The sequence below is a fragment of the Cherax quadricarinatus genome, chromosome 33, assembly GCF_038502225.1.
Source record: "Cherax quadricarinatus isolate ZL_2023a chromosome 33, ASM3850222v1, whole genome shotgun sequence".
Taxonomy (NCBI): Eukaryota; Metazoa; Arthropoda; class Malacostraca; order Decapoda; family Parastacidae; genus Cherax; species Cherax quadricarinatus.
Genome location: NC_091324.1, coordinates 24,930,365 through 24,946,993, shown reverse-complemented (window position 1 = coordinate 24,946,993; position 16,629 = coordinate 24,930,365). Strand labels below are relative to the sequence as shown.

Sequence of the window (16,629 nt, the reverse complement as noted above, 5' to 3'; positions counted from 1 at the left end):
TATGCATGTATGTATTGTATGTATGCATGTATGTATTGTATGTATGCATGTATGTATTGCATGTATGCATGTGTGTATTGTATGTATGCATGTATGTATTGTATGTATGCATGTATGTATTGCATGTATGCATATATGTGTATGGATATAAGCAAATAACACTATTGCGACTAGCCGGGGATCGAACCTGATATATTTTATCAGCCCCCCATCTCAGGAAGCTAGGTAAATTTCTCGACATCTTAGTCCACTTTTGCTATGTAATCCTGCCAGAGTGCCAAACGTTTAACTGGCTTCTATTTAACACTCGTACAGCAGGAAACAGACAAGCACTCGTGAGGATTACTTTTTATTAGAAATATTTGACAAGAAGATTGATTGGTCTCCACAGTCCATTCTTCACCGGGGAGGACGCTAAACCCGCAGGAGTCATACGGCTGAGGAATAACAGGCAATTAGGTTTGATACAAGGGAGAGTAGCTTCAATTTTTTTTCTTGGGGGGGGGGGATATTAAGAGCGTTTCACCACCAGCAAAGTTCCTCCTTCAAGGGGGGTCTTAAGTAATGTGTGGTGCGCGAGGCAGCAACAGCGTCGACCTTCCTGAATACATTATGTAATCTTACAGGAAGACTTATTCGAAATAAACACCCTTCATGTCTAACTTAGTGTGCCACCACAAGCAGTGTGTCACCACCACTAGCGTGTCACCACTGTTAGCATGTCTGTTACCACCACTATCGTGTCACTACCACTAAGCGTGTCAACACCATTAGCGTGTCACTACCACTAGCATGTCACCACCACTAGCATGTCACCACCACTAGCATGTCACCACCACTACCATGTCACCACCACTATTGTCACCACCACTGTGTCACCACCATTACATGCCACCACCACTAATATGTCACCACCACTAGCGTGTCACCACTACCTTAGATCAAGGTGCCTCCTCTTCCACCTCCATGAAGGGCAACTTTCTGGCTATTCATTTTACAGTGCCACTGATGGTTTAATTTGAGTGAGGTTCCAAAAACAGCGGTGAAGAACCAGGATGTGAGAGACGTCCTTCACACTTGCACTTCAAGAGTCATTCCTGCTAGTGTGGCGATCACCTGCGTGGTGTGCGGTAACCCTTTTGCGTACACCAGCGTAGCACACGCACACACACACGCAAGCATACATACGCAAGCACACACACATAATTCTTCAGAAGTGTGTGTGTATGCTTGCGTATGTATGTAAGTGCACACAGTTCTTCAGAACTGTTCGCGGTTCCTCTGCACCTTCATAACAATACTCCATTGTAAACCTTAGTTATAAAGACTGCGAAAGAGAGAGAGAGAGAGAGAGAGAGAGAGAGAGAGAGAGAGAGAGAGAGAGAGAGAGAGAGAGAGAGAGAGAGAGAGAGAGAGAGAGAGAGAGAGAGAGACAGAGACAGACAAAGACAGACGGACGGAGACGAGCACAGACAGAGACAAAGATGGGGAAGAGGGGAAGAGATAAGCATGAACTCAAGTTAGTGTTATCAGATAAAAAGTTCTGTTACAGAACTGAACTTTTAATCCAGTTCGGAAAGCAAATTGCTTGTGTAAGGTAACTTTGATGCACTGATCACCACCCTGACTTTTTTTTAAATCTTACGATCAACATTTTTGGCTATTTAAGTTTGAAAACCCACATGATATACGATGCTTAATAATCAAAGATATTGTATTACGCACAGATATAAAGTATGGTGCATAACAAACTAACTAGCACACATACATGCATACATTTTTAATATAGCCAAACATCCATATTTGTATTATATTTTAAGAATTTTCACTTGTGTCCAGTGTGGCTCTCCCGCACCAGCGTCCAGCAGTAGTCGACCATCAAAATGATGGTCAGGATGCCCTGGAATCTCTTCTGCGAAATGCCTCAGCATGATAATGGCTTTCTCTGTACCAGTTAAATTATAAATGTAAAAACACACCTTTACAAAGAAATAAACTTTAGTTTGTTTTGATGGCTATGTCTTAGTGGTAACATTGCAGGTGGGGGTTCTGTTTCACAGGAATAATCCGTGCTGGAGTACAACCCGCACTCAGCACTCATACCCAGAGAGAGCAAAATGTAGCACCCAATACATTTCACCCTGAAGCAGCACTCTGCAGCACGCAATACACTCCACCCTGAGGGAGCACACTGCAGCACGCAACACTCCACCCTGAGGGAGCACACTGCAGCACGCAACACTCCACCCTGAGGGAGCACACTGCAGCACGCAACACTCCACCCTGAGGGAGCACACTGCAGCACGCAACACTCCACCCTGAGGGAGCACACTGCAGCACGCAACACACTCCACCCTGAGGGAGCACACTGCAGCACGCAACACACTCCACCCTGAGGGAGCATACTGCAGCACGCAACACTCCACCCTGAGGGAGCACACTGCAGCACGCAACACTCCACCCTGAGGGAGCACTGCAGCACGCAACACTCCACCCTGAGGGAGCACTGCAGCACGCAACACTCCACCCTGAGGGAGCACACTGCAGCACGCAACACTCCACCCTTAGGGAGCACACTGCAGCACGCAACACTCCACCCTGAGGGAGCACACTGCAGCACGCAACACTCCACCCTGAGGGAGCACACTGCAGCACGCAACACTCCACCCTGAGGGAGCACACTGCAGCACGCAACACTCCACCCTGAGGGAGCACACTGCAGCACGCAACACTCCACCCTGAGGGAGCACACTGCAGCACGCAACACTCCACCCTGAGGGAGCACACTGCAGCACGCAACACACTCCACCCTGAGGGAGCACACTGCAGTACGCAACACACTCCACCCTCAGGGAGCACACTGCAGCACGCAACACTCCACCCTGAGGGAGCACACTGCAGCACGCAACACTCCACCCTTAGGGAGCACACTGCAGCACGCAACACTCCACCCTGACGGAGCACACTGCAGCACGCAACACTCCACCCTGAGGGAGCACACTGCAGCACGCAACACTCCACCCTGAGGGAGCACACTGCAGCACGCAACACTCCACCCTGAGGGAGCACACTGCAGCACGCAACACTCCACCCTGAGGGAGCACACTGCAGCACGCAACACTCCACCCTGAGGGAGCACACTGCAGCACGCAACACTCCACCATGAGGGAGCACACTGCAGCACGCAACACTCCACCCTGAGGGAGCACACTGCAGCACGCAACACTCCACCCTGAGGGAGCACACTGCAGCACGCAACACTCCACCCTGAGGGAGCACACTGCAGCACGCAACACTCCACCCTGAGGGAGCACACTGCAGCACGCAACACTCCACCCTTAGGGAGCACACTGCAGCACGCAACACTCCACCCTTAGGGAGCACACTGCAGCACGCAACACTCCACCCTGAGGGAGCACACTGCAGCACGCAACACACTCCACCCTGAGGGAGCACACTGCAGCACGCAACACTCCACCCTGAGGGAGCACACTGCAGCACGCAACACTCCACCCTGAGGGAGCACACTGCAGCACGCAACACACTCCACCCTGAGGGAGCACACTGCAGCACGCAACACTCCACCCTGAGGGAGCACACTGCAGCACGCAACACTCCACCCTTAGGGAGCACACTGCAGCACGCAACACTCCACCCTTAGGGAGCACACTGCAGCACGCAACACTCCACCCTTAGGGAGCACACTGCAGCACGCAACACTCCACCCTTAGGGAGCACACTGCAGCACGCAACACTCCACCCTGAGGGAGCACACTGCAGCACGCAACACTCCACCCTGAGGGAGCACACTGCAGCACGCAACACTCCACCCTGAGGGAGCACACTGCAGCACGCAACACTCCACCATGAGGGAGCACACTGCAGCACGCAACACTCCACCCTGAGGGAGCACACTGCAGCACGCAACACTCCACCCTGAGGGAGCACACTGCAGCACGCAACACTCCACCATGAGGGAGCACACTGCAGCACGCAACACTCCACCCTGAGGGAGCACACTGCAGCACGCAACACTCCACCCTGAGGGAGCACACATGCCACACTCACCAGTAAGAATGCTGGGAATGTATGTAAACACGAGATCAAATGACAATACGCCAAGTCTCCGTGTGTACAACTGAACACCTGTGAGGTGTGTGTGTGTGTGTGTGTGTGTGTGTGTGTGTGTGTGTAAAATAAGTGTTGCTTAACGTGTGTTGTTTATCATCGATGTGTCAGGCTTATGGAATATTAGATATAGTTAGTCTCATTGAAAATTGGGTGCAAATTTTTAGCCCTGCAACAAACCTGATTAAGAGACCTCGCCTAACCGTGCTATAATGAACTAACGAAATTTATTTTTACCTAATTCTAATAAACATTTCATAGATCAGTTTAAATTTAATTAACTTTAATTTAAATCAGTAGCATATTTTTTTTTTTTTCATTTCGTTAAGTTCACATTGATTTTTGCAAATTTATTGCTTAAATGTGTTTCAAGTCCGTTTATCCGGCGGAAATTATCCTTTTTTTTTTTTTTAAGGCAAACTCGCCGATTCGGCTTATTCAACATTTTCTCTCTGTCTCTGTCTTTCTGTCTGTCTCTCTGTCTGTCTCTCTGTCTCTGTCTCTGTCTCTGTCTCTCTCTGTCTCTCTCTCTCTCTGTCTCTCTCTCTCTCTCTCTCTCTCTCTCTCTCTCTCTCTCTCTCTCTCTCTCTCTCTCCCTGAAGATATCCTCAGGAAGGTAAACACTGCGGCGAGAATATCATTCCAGTAGGCTGGCCCAGAGTAACCGTGTTGCCTGGGCTCATGTTATTCACGATCGAGACAAGAGACCGGGAGCTCGAGCAGCCGTTATCCTGGAATCCCCTGGCATGCCAGAAAGAAAAACTGGCCACCCTACCCGTCACTGGGAAGAATAAAAAGGGCCCCACGAGGGGTGAGGCTAGTCATTCGTACATCCTGGTAAAAACTTGCCAGTCTTCTCGCTCGCTATCTGACGCTAATAAAATTTGCTACCGATTATGTGTGTGTGTATGTGACTGCAATATTAGTGGCGGAATTAGAATTCTCCATAGCTGTGGATGAAGTTAAATCGTACTTTATCTACCGCGTTACTTTAAACATTTCCCGTATTTTATGTGCCAAGTCGGTTTTGTCGGTAGTGTCACCATATTGAGAATACAGTCAAACTGTAGTCCAGTAACTGTATAAAGAGTGTTGCTGTAGCTTCAGCAGACGTACCATGTACGATAATTTGCTTAACTGTATTTATGGGTACCTGTACCTGAATAAACTTACATAAAGTGATATAGACTGGTTAATACCTACGACGTTTTTTGCTTTTTTTTTTTCCTCGGCGGGTAGGCTTGGGGATGCCTGCCAGGCCGCCGTAGATCCACAACAGTGACTACACAAGATACCAGACCCGCATAGCATCCGGCTCGTCGGATTCCCGTGGTAGAGTACCCAGTCTTCACATGGTCAAGCAACAGCAGGACTGCTTCCTCTGCCATCTGCCTGAGACACTCCCCTCTAGCTGGGTTCCATGATACTGGTGAAAGTCCTTCATTCGTGTGCTTTGTAAGCGAACTCCTATGAGAATTTAGTCTTAGTCCTCTGAAAACTGTACCAGAAATCCGGTTCAGTTTGTTCTGTCTCGTAGCAAAAAAACATAAACAAAAAACATCAATCATTCTAATACATGACACTTGTCTCCTGTAGCTGTCTTGGCCACCGTAGGTGCCGGTCTGACACACGAGAAGCTACCGTAGGTGCGATCTGACACGCCATATTGAAATCGCGTGGTGTTCGAACCCATAGCAAATGAATCCTAAGACTCGTGTTTTCAAACATGACCCGTTCCATGGTTTGTTTGCTATCGTGTTGTTGCGATTTGGCGAGTCCATGTTGCTGGAAAGTGCTAAGGACAGGCGGGCTGCAGTTCTACATACGTTTTCTTCCCTCTAGTTCTCCTGACGTTTCGAGAAAGAATGTGGGAAAAAAAATGTTGTTATGCTGTAGAAAGGATGGAGCTACCATGGAGGCACCACTGATAAACCATTCATATCATGAGTCGCCACTGTTCCCTACCCATCATGGGTAGGACGCTACCCATCATGGATAGGATTTATCCCCTGATTGAGCAAGCTATGTCCCTGACTTGCTCAACGCGTGTCGTATGTCTTTGAGTGGTGTCCTCTGACACGTGTGGGTCCTGTTTCGTCCTGAGCAGATTAGGTTAGATTAGTCAGGAAACAGGACAAGTGCTTCCTGACGCGGGTCTTAGTCAAATAATGACCCGCCATTGGAGCTTTTTTACCTATGTGGCCGAGGCCTTCCTCTGGCTTACCCTTCCACCCCTTTAAAAATTAAGGTTATCTGTAAATACTAGCCTGACCAGGTGATTCCCTGGAACTAGTAAGTGATCGGGCTGCGTCACTTTACACCTGACTTTACGTAACCACTTTAATGAGCAATTTCCTGTTAAGTGTTAAGGCGCGCGAGGTGACGTGATGCACCATTGTAATTGTTACACCAAGGACGACACCACGCAATATATATATGTTTTTTTCCTTGTTCTCATCAATTTATTGCCCCTCCCTTTCTCTGTTCACACCGTCTCTCTCTCTCTCTCTCTCTCTCTCTCTCTCTCTCTCTCTCTCTCTCTCTCTCTCTCTCTCTCTCTCTCTCTCTCTCTCTCTCTCTCTCTCTCTCTCTCTCTCTCTCTCTCTCTCTCTCTCTCTCTCTCTCTCTCTCTCTCTCTCTCTCTCTCTCTCTCTCTCTCTCTCTCTCTCTCTCTCTCTCTCTCTCTCTCCCCCAGGAAAGTCAATGTCAGGGAGATTCAAGGATCAAATTCTTCGTATCAGCCAGCGAGGTTCATTCCATGTACATTATTATTATTATTATTATTATTATTATTATTATTATTATTATTATTATTATTATTATTATTATTATTATTATTATTATTATTACTATTTATTGATTTAAAAAGCAAGCAGTAAAGAAAAAGCAGAGGGTCCCCATTCCAACCATAGATGTAGTACTTCCCTATTTATATATATATATATATATATATATATATATATATATATATATATATATATATATATATATATATATATATATATATATATATATATATACGATTGAATCATAGTAAATCACGTTTAACTGAGTTAAAAACAACACACTTGTATCAGTGTTATTACAAGAGCACCTGGGGCGTGATTTACCTGATTTCACTTATTGAAACATCAGTATTATTATTGTTATTATTATTTTATTATTATTATTATTACTATCAAAGGGAGCGCTAAACCCAAGGGATTATACAGCGCCTGTGGGATGGGGTGGGGGGGGGTGTGTGGAAGGTATTCAGGCTTAATTCAGGGAACTGGAGCACAGATCCAATTCCCTAGATCAAGAGCCCCTCACCAGCATCAAGGAACCTCTCTTGAAGGGAAGAAACATCAATAACCATGATATTTAAATCAAACTTGCTCTGTTCATTTCCAAATCCTGATATTTTTTTATGTATATAAATTAAAGGTAGAGCTGGACACGTCGAACACATTATTATATAATTTCCATTATTCCAGTCAGTTCTTTTCCCCCATTGTTTTTTTCCTACTTGTACTCCTGTGGTTCCAGATTCATGGGACACTCCTGCAGATCGTGTGGTTTTTCTTCTGGCTGGATCACAGATGCTTGTCCTGGCGTTCCTCTCTGTTCCTGGAACCCACGCGTTTTTTTTTTTCAGTGGATCACTTCTACGTCTTTTTTTATTGTAATGTTTGACTAATCTTCAGATGTAATGTTGTGTAAGCTTATTCAGGTATAGGTACACATGAATACAGTTGCATAAATTATCATACATAGCACATTGTGTGTAGATTTCTAGGTTAACCCTTGGAAAGTCAGACACGTGTATTATAATTTTCTTTGCACTGATAAAAAAATTGATGCGACATGTGTTGTAATAAAGTTGGTAGAATTACCGACAATATGTAAAGTAAAAGGACACAAGTGCAACTAATGTGACATTATATTGTGGCAACGTTTCGCTCTCCAGGAGCTTTATCAAGCCGTTACAAACAATGTGGACCCTCTGTGTCCATGTATTGTTTGTAATGGCTTGATAAAGCTCCTGGAGAGCGAAACGTTGCCACAATAAAATGTCACATTAGTTGCACTTGTGTCCTTTTATGTGACATGTGTTGTTGAGGTGGGAGTGAACGACATATGCATGACCCCTGGCTGAGGTGCACGTTTCCAGCAACATTCCTGGCAAGGCGGCGGTGGTGGTGGTGTGCACAAGTGCACTCTGTTGCTCTCCCTCATGCTGCTGTCACTACCAGGTCACGCATTACACTGCAAATATGTGTACCTTGTAGCCATCGATCATCGCCGGGAGAGTGTCATACATTCAGGTCTGCTCGGAGTACAGTAAGAGTAGCACTATTTCCCCTGCAGGGTAAAAATTGTATATCTGATAGTGTGGCAGAAACCTGTGAATGATGAACGTTGTTGTGGCATTGTAACGAGCATTGTTGTGGCATTGTAACGAGCATTGTTGTGGCATTGTAACGAGCATTGTTGTAATGATCATTGTGGTATCATTTTTCAGAGAGGATGGTGGTGGCGGTGGTAGTGGTGTTGGCTACACTCACGCTGCACCTAGCGGTAAGTACACTCACTCCTGCAATCATTGATTTAATCTGCTTATGTTAAGAGATAAACCCGTGTGGTGGGTCATTCACCACCTCGAGCGGTTGAGAGAAGGGGCAGCAGACTCGACCCTCTTTCGCTAGCTAGATTTAGAAAGTAGATATACAGCACTGGTTTGGTTATAGAGTTGTGGATGAGTGGAATGAACTCCCGAGTAGAGTAATTGAGACAAAAATCGTGGGTAACTTTAAAAATGGGTTAGACAGGTACATAAGTGTGTGTGTGTGTGTGTGTGTGTGTGTGTACTCACCTATTTGTACTCACCTATTTGTGGTTGCAGGGGTCGAGTCACAGCTCCTGGCCCCGCCTCTTCGCTGATTGCTACTAGGTCCTCTCTCTCCCTGCCCCATGAGCTCTATCATACCTCGCCTTAAAACTATGTATGGTTCCCGCCTCCACTACGTCACTTTCTAGGCTGTTCCACGGCCTGACTACTCTATGACTGAAGAAATACTTCCTAACATACCTTTGATTCATCTGAGTCTTCAACTTCCAATTGTGACCTCTTGTGTCTGTGTCCCTTCTCTGGAACATCCCGTCTTTGTCCACCTTGTCTATTCCGCGCAGTATTTTATATGTCGTTATCATGTCTCCCCTGACCCTCCTGTCCTCCAGTGTCCTCAGGCCGATTTCCCTCAACCTTTCTTCGTAGGACAATCCCCGTAGCTCTGGGACTAGTCTTGTTGCAAACCTTTGCACTTTCTCTAATTTCTTGACGTGCTTGACTAGGTGTGGATTCCAAACTGGTGCTGCATACTCCAGTATGGGCCTGACGTAAATGGTATACAGAGTCTTAAACGAATCCTTACTGAGGTATCGGAACGCTATCCGTAGGTTTGCCAGGCGCCCGTATGCTGCAACAGTTATCTGATTGATGTGCGCCTCAGGAGATATGCTCGGTGTTATACTCACCCCCAGATCTTTTTCCTTGAGTGAGGTTTGCAGTCTTTGGCCATCTAAACTATATTGTGTCTGCGGTCTTCTTTGCCCTTCCCCAGTCTTCATGACTTTGCATTTGGCAGGGTTAAATTCAAGGAGCCAGTTGCTGGACCAGGCTTGTAGCCTGTCCAGGTCTCTTTGTAGTCCTGCCTGATCCTCATCCGATTTGATTCTTCTCATTAACTTCGCATCATCTGCAAACAAGGACACTTCTGAGTCTATCCCTTCCGTTATGTCGTTCACATATACCAAGAACAGCACAGGTCCTAGGACTGACCCCTGTGGAACCCCGCTCGTCACAGGCGCCCACTCTGACACCTCGTCGCGTACCATGACTGGTTGTTGCCTCCCTGTCAGATATTCTCTGATCCATTGCAGTGCCTTTCCTGTTATGTGTGCCTGATCTTCTAGCTTTTGCAGTAACCTCTTGTGAGGAACTGTGTCGAAGGCCTTCTTGCAGTCCAAAAATATGCAGTCGATCCACCCCTCTCTCTCTTGTCTTACTTCTGTCACCTTGTCATAAAACTCTAGTAGGTTTGTGACACAGGATTTTCCTTCCCTGAAACCGTGCTGGTTGTCAATTATACACTTGTTTCTTTCCAGGTGCCCCACCACTCTCCTCCTGATGATCTTCTCCATGACCTTGCATACTATACACGTTAGTGATACAGGTCTGTAGTTTAGTGCCTCACGTCTGTCTCCCTTTTTAAAAATTGGGACTACATTTGCCATTTTCCATACCTCAGGGAGTTGCCCAGTTTAAAATGATGTGTTGAAGATCTTTGTTAATGGCTCACACAATATCTCTGCTCCCTCTTTAAGGACCCATGGAGAGATGTTGTCTGGTCCCACCGCCTTTGAGGTGTTACGTTCGCATAGCAGCTTCTTCACCTCTTCCTTGGTTATATGTACCTCATCCAGCACTTGCTGGTGTGCCCCCCTGTTCTGATTTCCTGGAGTCCTACTGGTTTCCACTGTAAATACCTCTTTAAATCTTGTGTTGAGCTCCTGACATACCTCTTGGTCGTTTCTTGTGAATTCCCCATCACCCTTCCTCAGTCTGATTACCTGGTCCTTGACTGTTGTTTTCCTCCTGATGTGGCTGTACAACAGCTTCGGGTCAGTCTTTACTTTTGATGCTATGTCATTTTCATATTGTCTCTGAGCCTCCCTTCTTATCTGTGCATATTCGTTTCTGGCTCTTCTGCTGATTTCTTTATTTTCCTGAGTTCTCTGTCTTCTGTACCTTTTCCATTCTCTAGTACACCTAGTTTTTGCCTTCCTACACCTTTGGGTGAACCAAGGACTCGTTCTGTTCTTCCCATTATTTCTGTTTCCCTTGGGAACAAACCTCTCCTCTGCCTCCTTGCATTTTGTTGCCACATAGTCCGTCATTTCTTGTACTGGTTTTCCTGTCAGTTCCCTCTCCCACTGAATGTCTTGAAGGAAGTTCCTCATGCCTGAGTAGTTCCCCCTTTTGTAGTTTGGTTTTTCCCACCCTATTCCTGCTACTCTCTCCACTTGGAGCTCAACTATGTAGTCGAAGCACAGAACCACATGATCACTAGCTCCCAGGGGCCTTTCATACATGATACCCTCGATGTCCGAACTACTCAAGGTGAATACAAGGTCCAGCCTTGCTGGTTCATCCTCTCCTCTCTCTCTGGTAGTGTCTCTAACATGTTGATGCATGAGGTTTTCCAGTACCACATCCATCATCTTGGCTCTCCATGTTTCGGGACCCCCATGGGGCTCCAGGTTTTCCCAGTCAATCTCCTTGTGATTGAAATCACCCATAACTAGTAACTTTGCTCCCCCCATGTGTGCTCTCCTGGCCACCTCGGCTAGTGTGTCGATCATTGCTCTGTTGCTCTCATCGTATTCTTCTCTTGGCCTCCTGCAGTTCTGTGGTGGGTTGTACATTACTGCAATTATCACCTTATGTCCCTCAGACTGGATTGTTCCTACTAAGTAGTCCCTTTCGCCCGTGCCATCCATTCCTTCCATTTTCTCAAAACCCCACTGGTTTTTAATGAGCAGTGCAACTCCTCCTCCCCCTCTCCTCCCTCTGTCTTTCCTGAGGATTTGATATCCGGACGGAGTTTTGTTTCTGTGAGTGCTATTATGTCTGGGGATGTCTCCTTGATTCTTTCGTGCCACTCCTCATACTTGTTTGTTATTCCATCTGCATTTGTATACCACACCTTCAACTTCTTTTCTAAGACTGTGGTCTGGGAGGTATATTGGAGTTGGGGAAGTGGGAGACCTGGTAAGGAACTATGGGTTGTTGCTGTGGGGGTGGAGTTTGTAATGTAGTGGGTGGGGGCATTGGATGTGTGTGTGTGTGTGTGTGTGTGTGTGTGTTGGGTGAACGGAAACTAAGTCACAGGAAAAAAGCCACCAAGAAGTTAGGTGTAGAAATATACCTAGTTGGACGAATCTTATTGTGGCTAGCTGGTCCAGTGGCTAACTCGACGGTCTGGAGTTTTGAGACTCTCTGACCGCGGGTTCAAATCCCGCCCGTGGTATGGTTTTTTTAAGATAGGTTTGCCGACCCTTTGTCTAACTAAAAACAAATGCGACTTTTTTTTCCCCCTGTGGCTTTTTTTTCTTACTTGGATTCGTGAGTTGGACCTGCTTAGCATGGGTCAGTAGGCCTACTGCAGTGCTCCTTCTTTTATGTTACCTGCACTCACCTCAAAGTGTGTAACTTGGTCTGTGTATCTCCGTTTTGTTGCCAGTATTTGAACTTTGAATATATTGACCGTCAATCATAGGTCTAAATAATAGATATATAAGAAATATCAAAAACACATTTCTGGGCTATAAATCTAAAGCACACAATAGTAGGCCTACCTTTGCAAAGAATTTTTTTCCCAAGGAACGCAGTTTTTCAACGCTCATACACATGTAATCAAAATTCCAGGATTTTCTAAGATGTGCACGCATTGTATTTCCTGGAAAGTGTCGACACTAAGTTACAGAGCACTTCCCGGCAGGCGACACTGTCACACTGTCACGACACTGTCACATGTCACGACACTGTCACATGTCACGACACTGTCACACTTTATAATAATACTGGCAAAATTACCGACAGTATGTTAGGTACAAGGACACAAGTGCAACTAATGTGACATTTTATTGTAGCAACGTTTCGCTCTCCAGGAGCTTGGTCAGGCTGCTGGAGAGTGAAATTTTTCCACAATAAAACGTCGCATTACTTGCACTTGTATCCTTGCACCTAACGCAATCAACAGTGTCAAGGATATGTATCTCCGGTGAAAGTGTTGCGGGGATCATAGGTAAGTTGTAAGTCAAAGCTACGCGTGCACTCATCATGTGTGCACTGATCAAGACACTTGTTCACAGATCAACACGGAGGCTGGAACTAGCCACGGTAGGTCAACATCAAAGTAAGAAACCCTTGGCGCAGTGTTACCTAAATAATTGTCAACATCACTTCACCCTTGTATCATCGTCCACTCGACCCGCTCTCACACTGGGCTTCCCATACTGTATGGAAACAGTATGGGCTCACCTTTTCTCTCGCATCCACCCTCTTATATCCAAACTTCTGCTAAACACTCTAGCACATGAGTAAATAGAATTATCAAAGGGTATTGCTTGGGTATCGTTGAAAATTGGGTTGGGTAAATGTTTTTTTAGTGGGATGGATTGTGAAGGACCTGCCTAGTGTGGGCCAACAGGCCTGCTGCAATGTTCCTCCTTTCTTGTGTTCTTATGTTCTTAAATCCAGTGTTAGAGTGTTCATACCTCTTCATATTCATTGCCTATAATCTTACTAATCACAGAAACACATAGGAACTTGAAGATTAGTGTATACTGAATGTTAGAAGCAGTTTGTAAGATTTAGCTGCCATCTTACATATTAGCGAGACGGAAGAGAATAGGAATCCTGCCAGAGGGCAAAACGTTTAATAGGCTTTCATTTGACGCTCGTATGAGAGGACACTAACAGCAGCTTGCTAACTGTAAGATTATGCAAGCTAGGATTTATACCAGTAAATCCTCAATACATTAATACATTGCATTAAATCATCAGTACACATACAACAAATCAGCATGAACGCGCTAAACGTTACAGCAGTCGCCCTTGACTGCTCGGAGTGAAGCAGCAGGTCGGCGATACAATACATACATGGAAAAAGCGCTAAACCCGTAAAGGGTTTGATTCAAGGAAAGGGAAAGGGGGAGCTCCAATTTCTGGGATGTGGAGAACGTCACTATCAGAGAAAAGGTAATTCTGGGAAGCCTTCGTCTTCAGTATGGTCACACCCCAGATATTTTAACTTAGCTACGTAGGGTAATTTTCCCGGAGTTTCATAGACTTAAAAGACGACCATTCATCAGTTTTAAAGACTTTCTACTCTGGGTTATAATTCCAGGAGTTTAAATTAATTCTCAGGAAGTATATAGTGTTTTCATTAATTCTAGGAGGTACAGAAGCAGTGCTTGTATACCCAGGAGGCATACAAGTAGTGATTGTATACCCAGGAGGCATACAAGTAGTGCTTGTATACCCAGGAGGCATACAAACAGTGCTTGCATACTTACCGATTTCCATTCTTTGATGGGTAATGTGAAGTAGAGAGTTACCAGTGTTACCTTGGTGCATCAAGGACAGGTATGGGGGTAGTGGAGGGCAGGTATGGAGGGAGTGAAGGAGAGGTATGGAGGGAGTAGAGGGCGGGTATGGTGGTAGTGGAGGGCAAGTATGGAGGGAGTGGAGGGCAGACATGAAGGGAATGGAGGGCAGACATGAAGGGAGTGGAAGGCAGGTATGGAGGGAATGGAGGGCAGGTATGGTGGTAGTGGAGGGCAGGTATGGAGGGAGTGGAGGGCAGTGTGACCCCGGATGTCTCCCTGACCTCAGTGGTGGGTGGCTCATCTCCATCAATGCCTCCCTCCCTCCCCCTCCCTCCCTCCCTCCCCCCTCCCTCCCCCCTCCCTCCCCCCCCCTCCCTCCCTCCCCCTCCCTCCCTCCCTCCCCCCTCCCTCCCTCCTTCACTCTTCATCCCACCTGTTTGTCTCCCATCTCTGTCACACTTGCTCGCTCCTCCCTCCTTCATCGCACCTAAGGACATAAGAATATAAGAAAGAAGGAGCAGTGCAGTAGGCCAACTGGCCCATGCTAGGCAGGTCTAACTCAGACCCACCCACAACCACTCATGTATTTGTCTAACCTATTACTAAAACTACACAACGTTTTAGCTTCAATGACGCTACTCGGGAGTTTGTTCCACTTATCCACAACTCTATTACCAAACCATTGCTGTCGTATATCCTTTCTAAATCTAAATTTTTCCAACTTGAAACCATCGCTGCGAGTCCTGTCTTAGGTATGTTTAGCACGTTATTTACATCCTCTTTATTTATTCCTGGTTTCAATGTATAGTCCTCAATCATATCTCCCTGTTTGCTGCTCCTTCCCTACTTCACACCTTGCTACTCAGTCCTCCTCAATTTTTAACCTTATTTGTCTCTTCTCCATCATCTACGACGTTCTGGTCAGCCCACCAAAAGTTCCAGCTGTGGGTCATCGCGTCAGAAAACACTTGTCTTGTTTCCTGACGAACCTAGCCTATTCTAATCTAACCTAACCTAACCTTACCAAACCTGACCTAACTTAACCTAACCTAACCTAACCTAACCTAACCTAACCTAACCTTATCTGACCTAACTTAACCTAACCTAACCTAACCTAACCTGACCTGACCTAACCTAACCTAACCTAACCTAACCTAACCTTACCTAACCTGACCTAACTTAACCTTACCTGACCTGACCTGACCTAACCTAACCTAACCTAACCTAACCTAACCTAACCTTACCTAACCTAACCTTACCTAACCTGACCTAACTTAACCTTACCTAACCTAACCTAACATAACCTAACCTAACCTAACCTAACCTAACCTAACCTAACCTGACCTAACTTAACCTAACCTAACCTGACCTAACTTAACCTAACCTAAACTGACCTAACTTAACCTAACCTAACCTAACCTTACCTAAATTTAGGGAACCTTGTTGCCACCACTTGTAAGAATATAAGCAAATGGTAGATCCAGATTACCATCAGACAAGGACCACAACATCACCACCACAGTATCACCACCACCACAACATCACTACCTCCACCAGCACCACTACAGCATCACCACCACCACCACCACAACATCACCACCTCCACCACCACAGCATCACCACCACCACTACAGCATCACCACCATGGCATCACCACCACCACCACCACAGCATCGCCACCACCACCACGGCATCACCACCACCACAGCATCGCCACCACCACCACAGCATCACTACCTCCTTCACCACCACAGTATCACCACCACGGCATCACCACCACCACAGCATCGCCACCACCACCACAGCATCACTACCTCCACCACCACAGCATCACCACCACGGCATCACCACCTTCACCACCACGGCATCACCACCTCCACCACCACCACAGCATCATCACCACCACAGCATCATCACCACCACCACCTCCACCACAGCATCGCCACCACAGCATCAACTCTCAAAGATGCTTACCATTCTGACATTCAGTACACCAGTCACGAGACACTGACCTTCTTGAGGACCAGGGTCAGTAGTTGTAGTAGTGGCAGTGGTAGTAATGGCTGCAGTAATTGTAGTAGTAGTAGTGGCTGCTGTAGTAATAGTAGCAGTGGTAGTAGTAGTAATAGTAGTGGTAGCTACAGTAGAAGTAATAGTAGTAGACGTAGTAGTAGCAGCAGCAGTAGTGAAAGCGTTGGTACTTCTAGTAGTAGAAGTAGTAGTAATAGTAGTAGTAGTTTTAGTGGTGGTAGTAGTATTAATAGTAGTAGTAGAAACAATGAGAAAGTAACAGCAGTACTCTCTATTTACAACCACCAACTTATCTTCAGAGAACTATTATTCACA

At 46.2% G+C, this 16,629-nt stretch overlaps 1 protein-coding gene across 4 annotated transcripts in view; it reads left to right on the top strand.

The window, feature by feature from the left end:
- The window catches only part of LOC128693955 (uncharacterized), a 123,070-nt gene that overhangs the window by 80,134 nt on the left and 26,307 nt on the right, over window positions 1-16,629 (top strand). For all 4 annotated transcript variants that reach the window (XM_053783885.2, XM_070090935.1, XM_070090933.1 and 1 more), the window contains one exon: window positions 8,633-8,688. In XM_053783885.2, coding sequence (XP_053639860.2) covers window positions 8,633-8,688 — 56 coding nt within the window. The remainder of the gene's footprint in view (window positions 1-8,632; window positions 8,689-16,629) is intronic.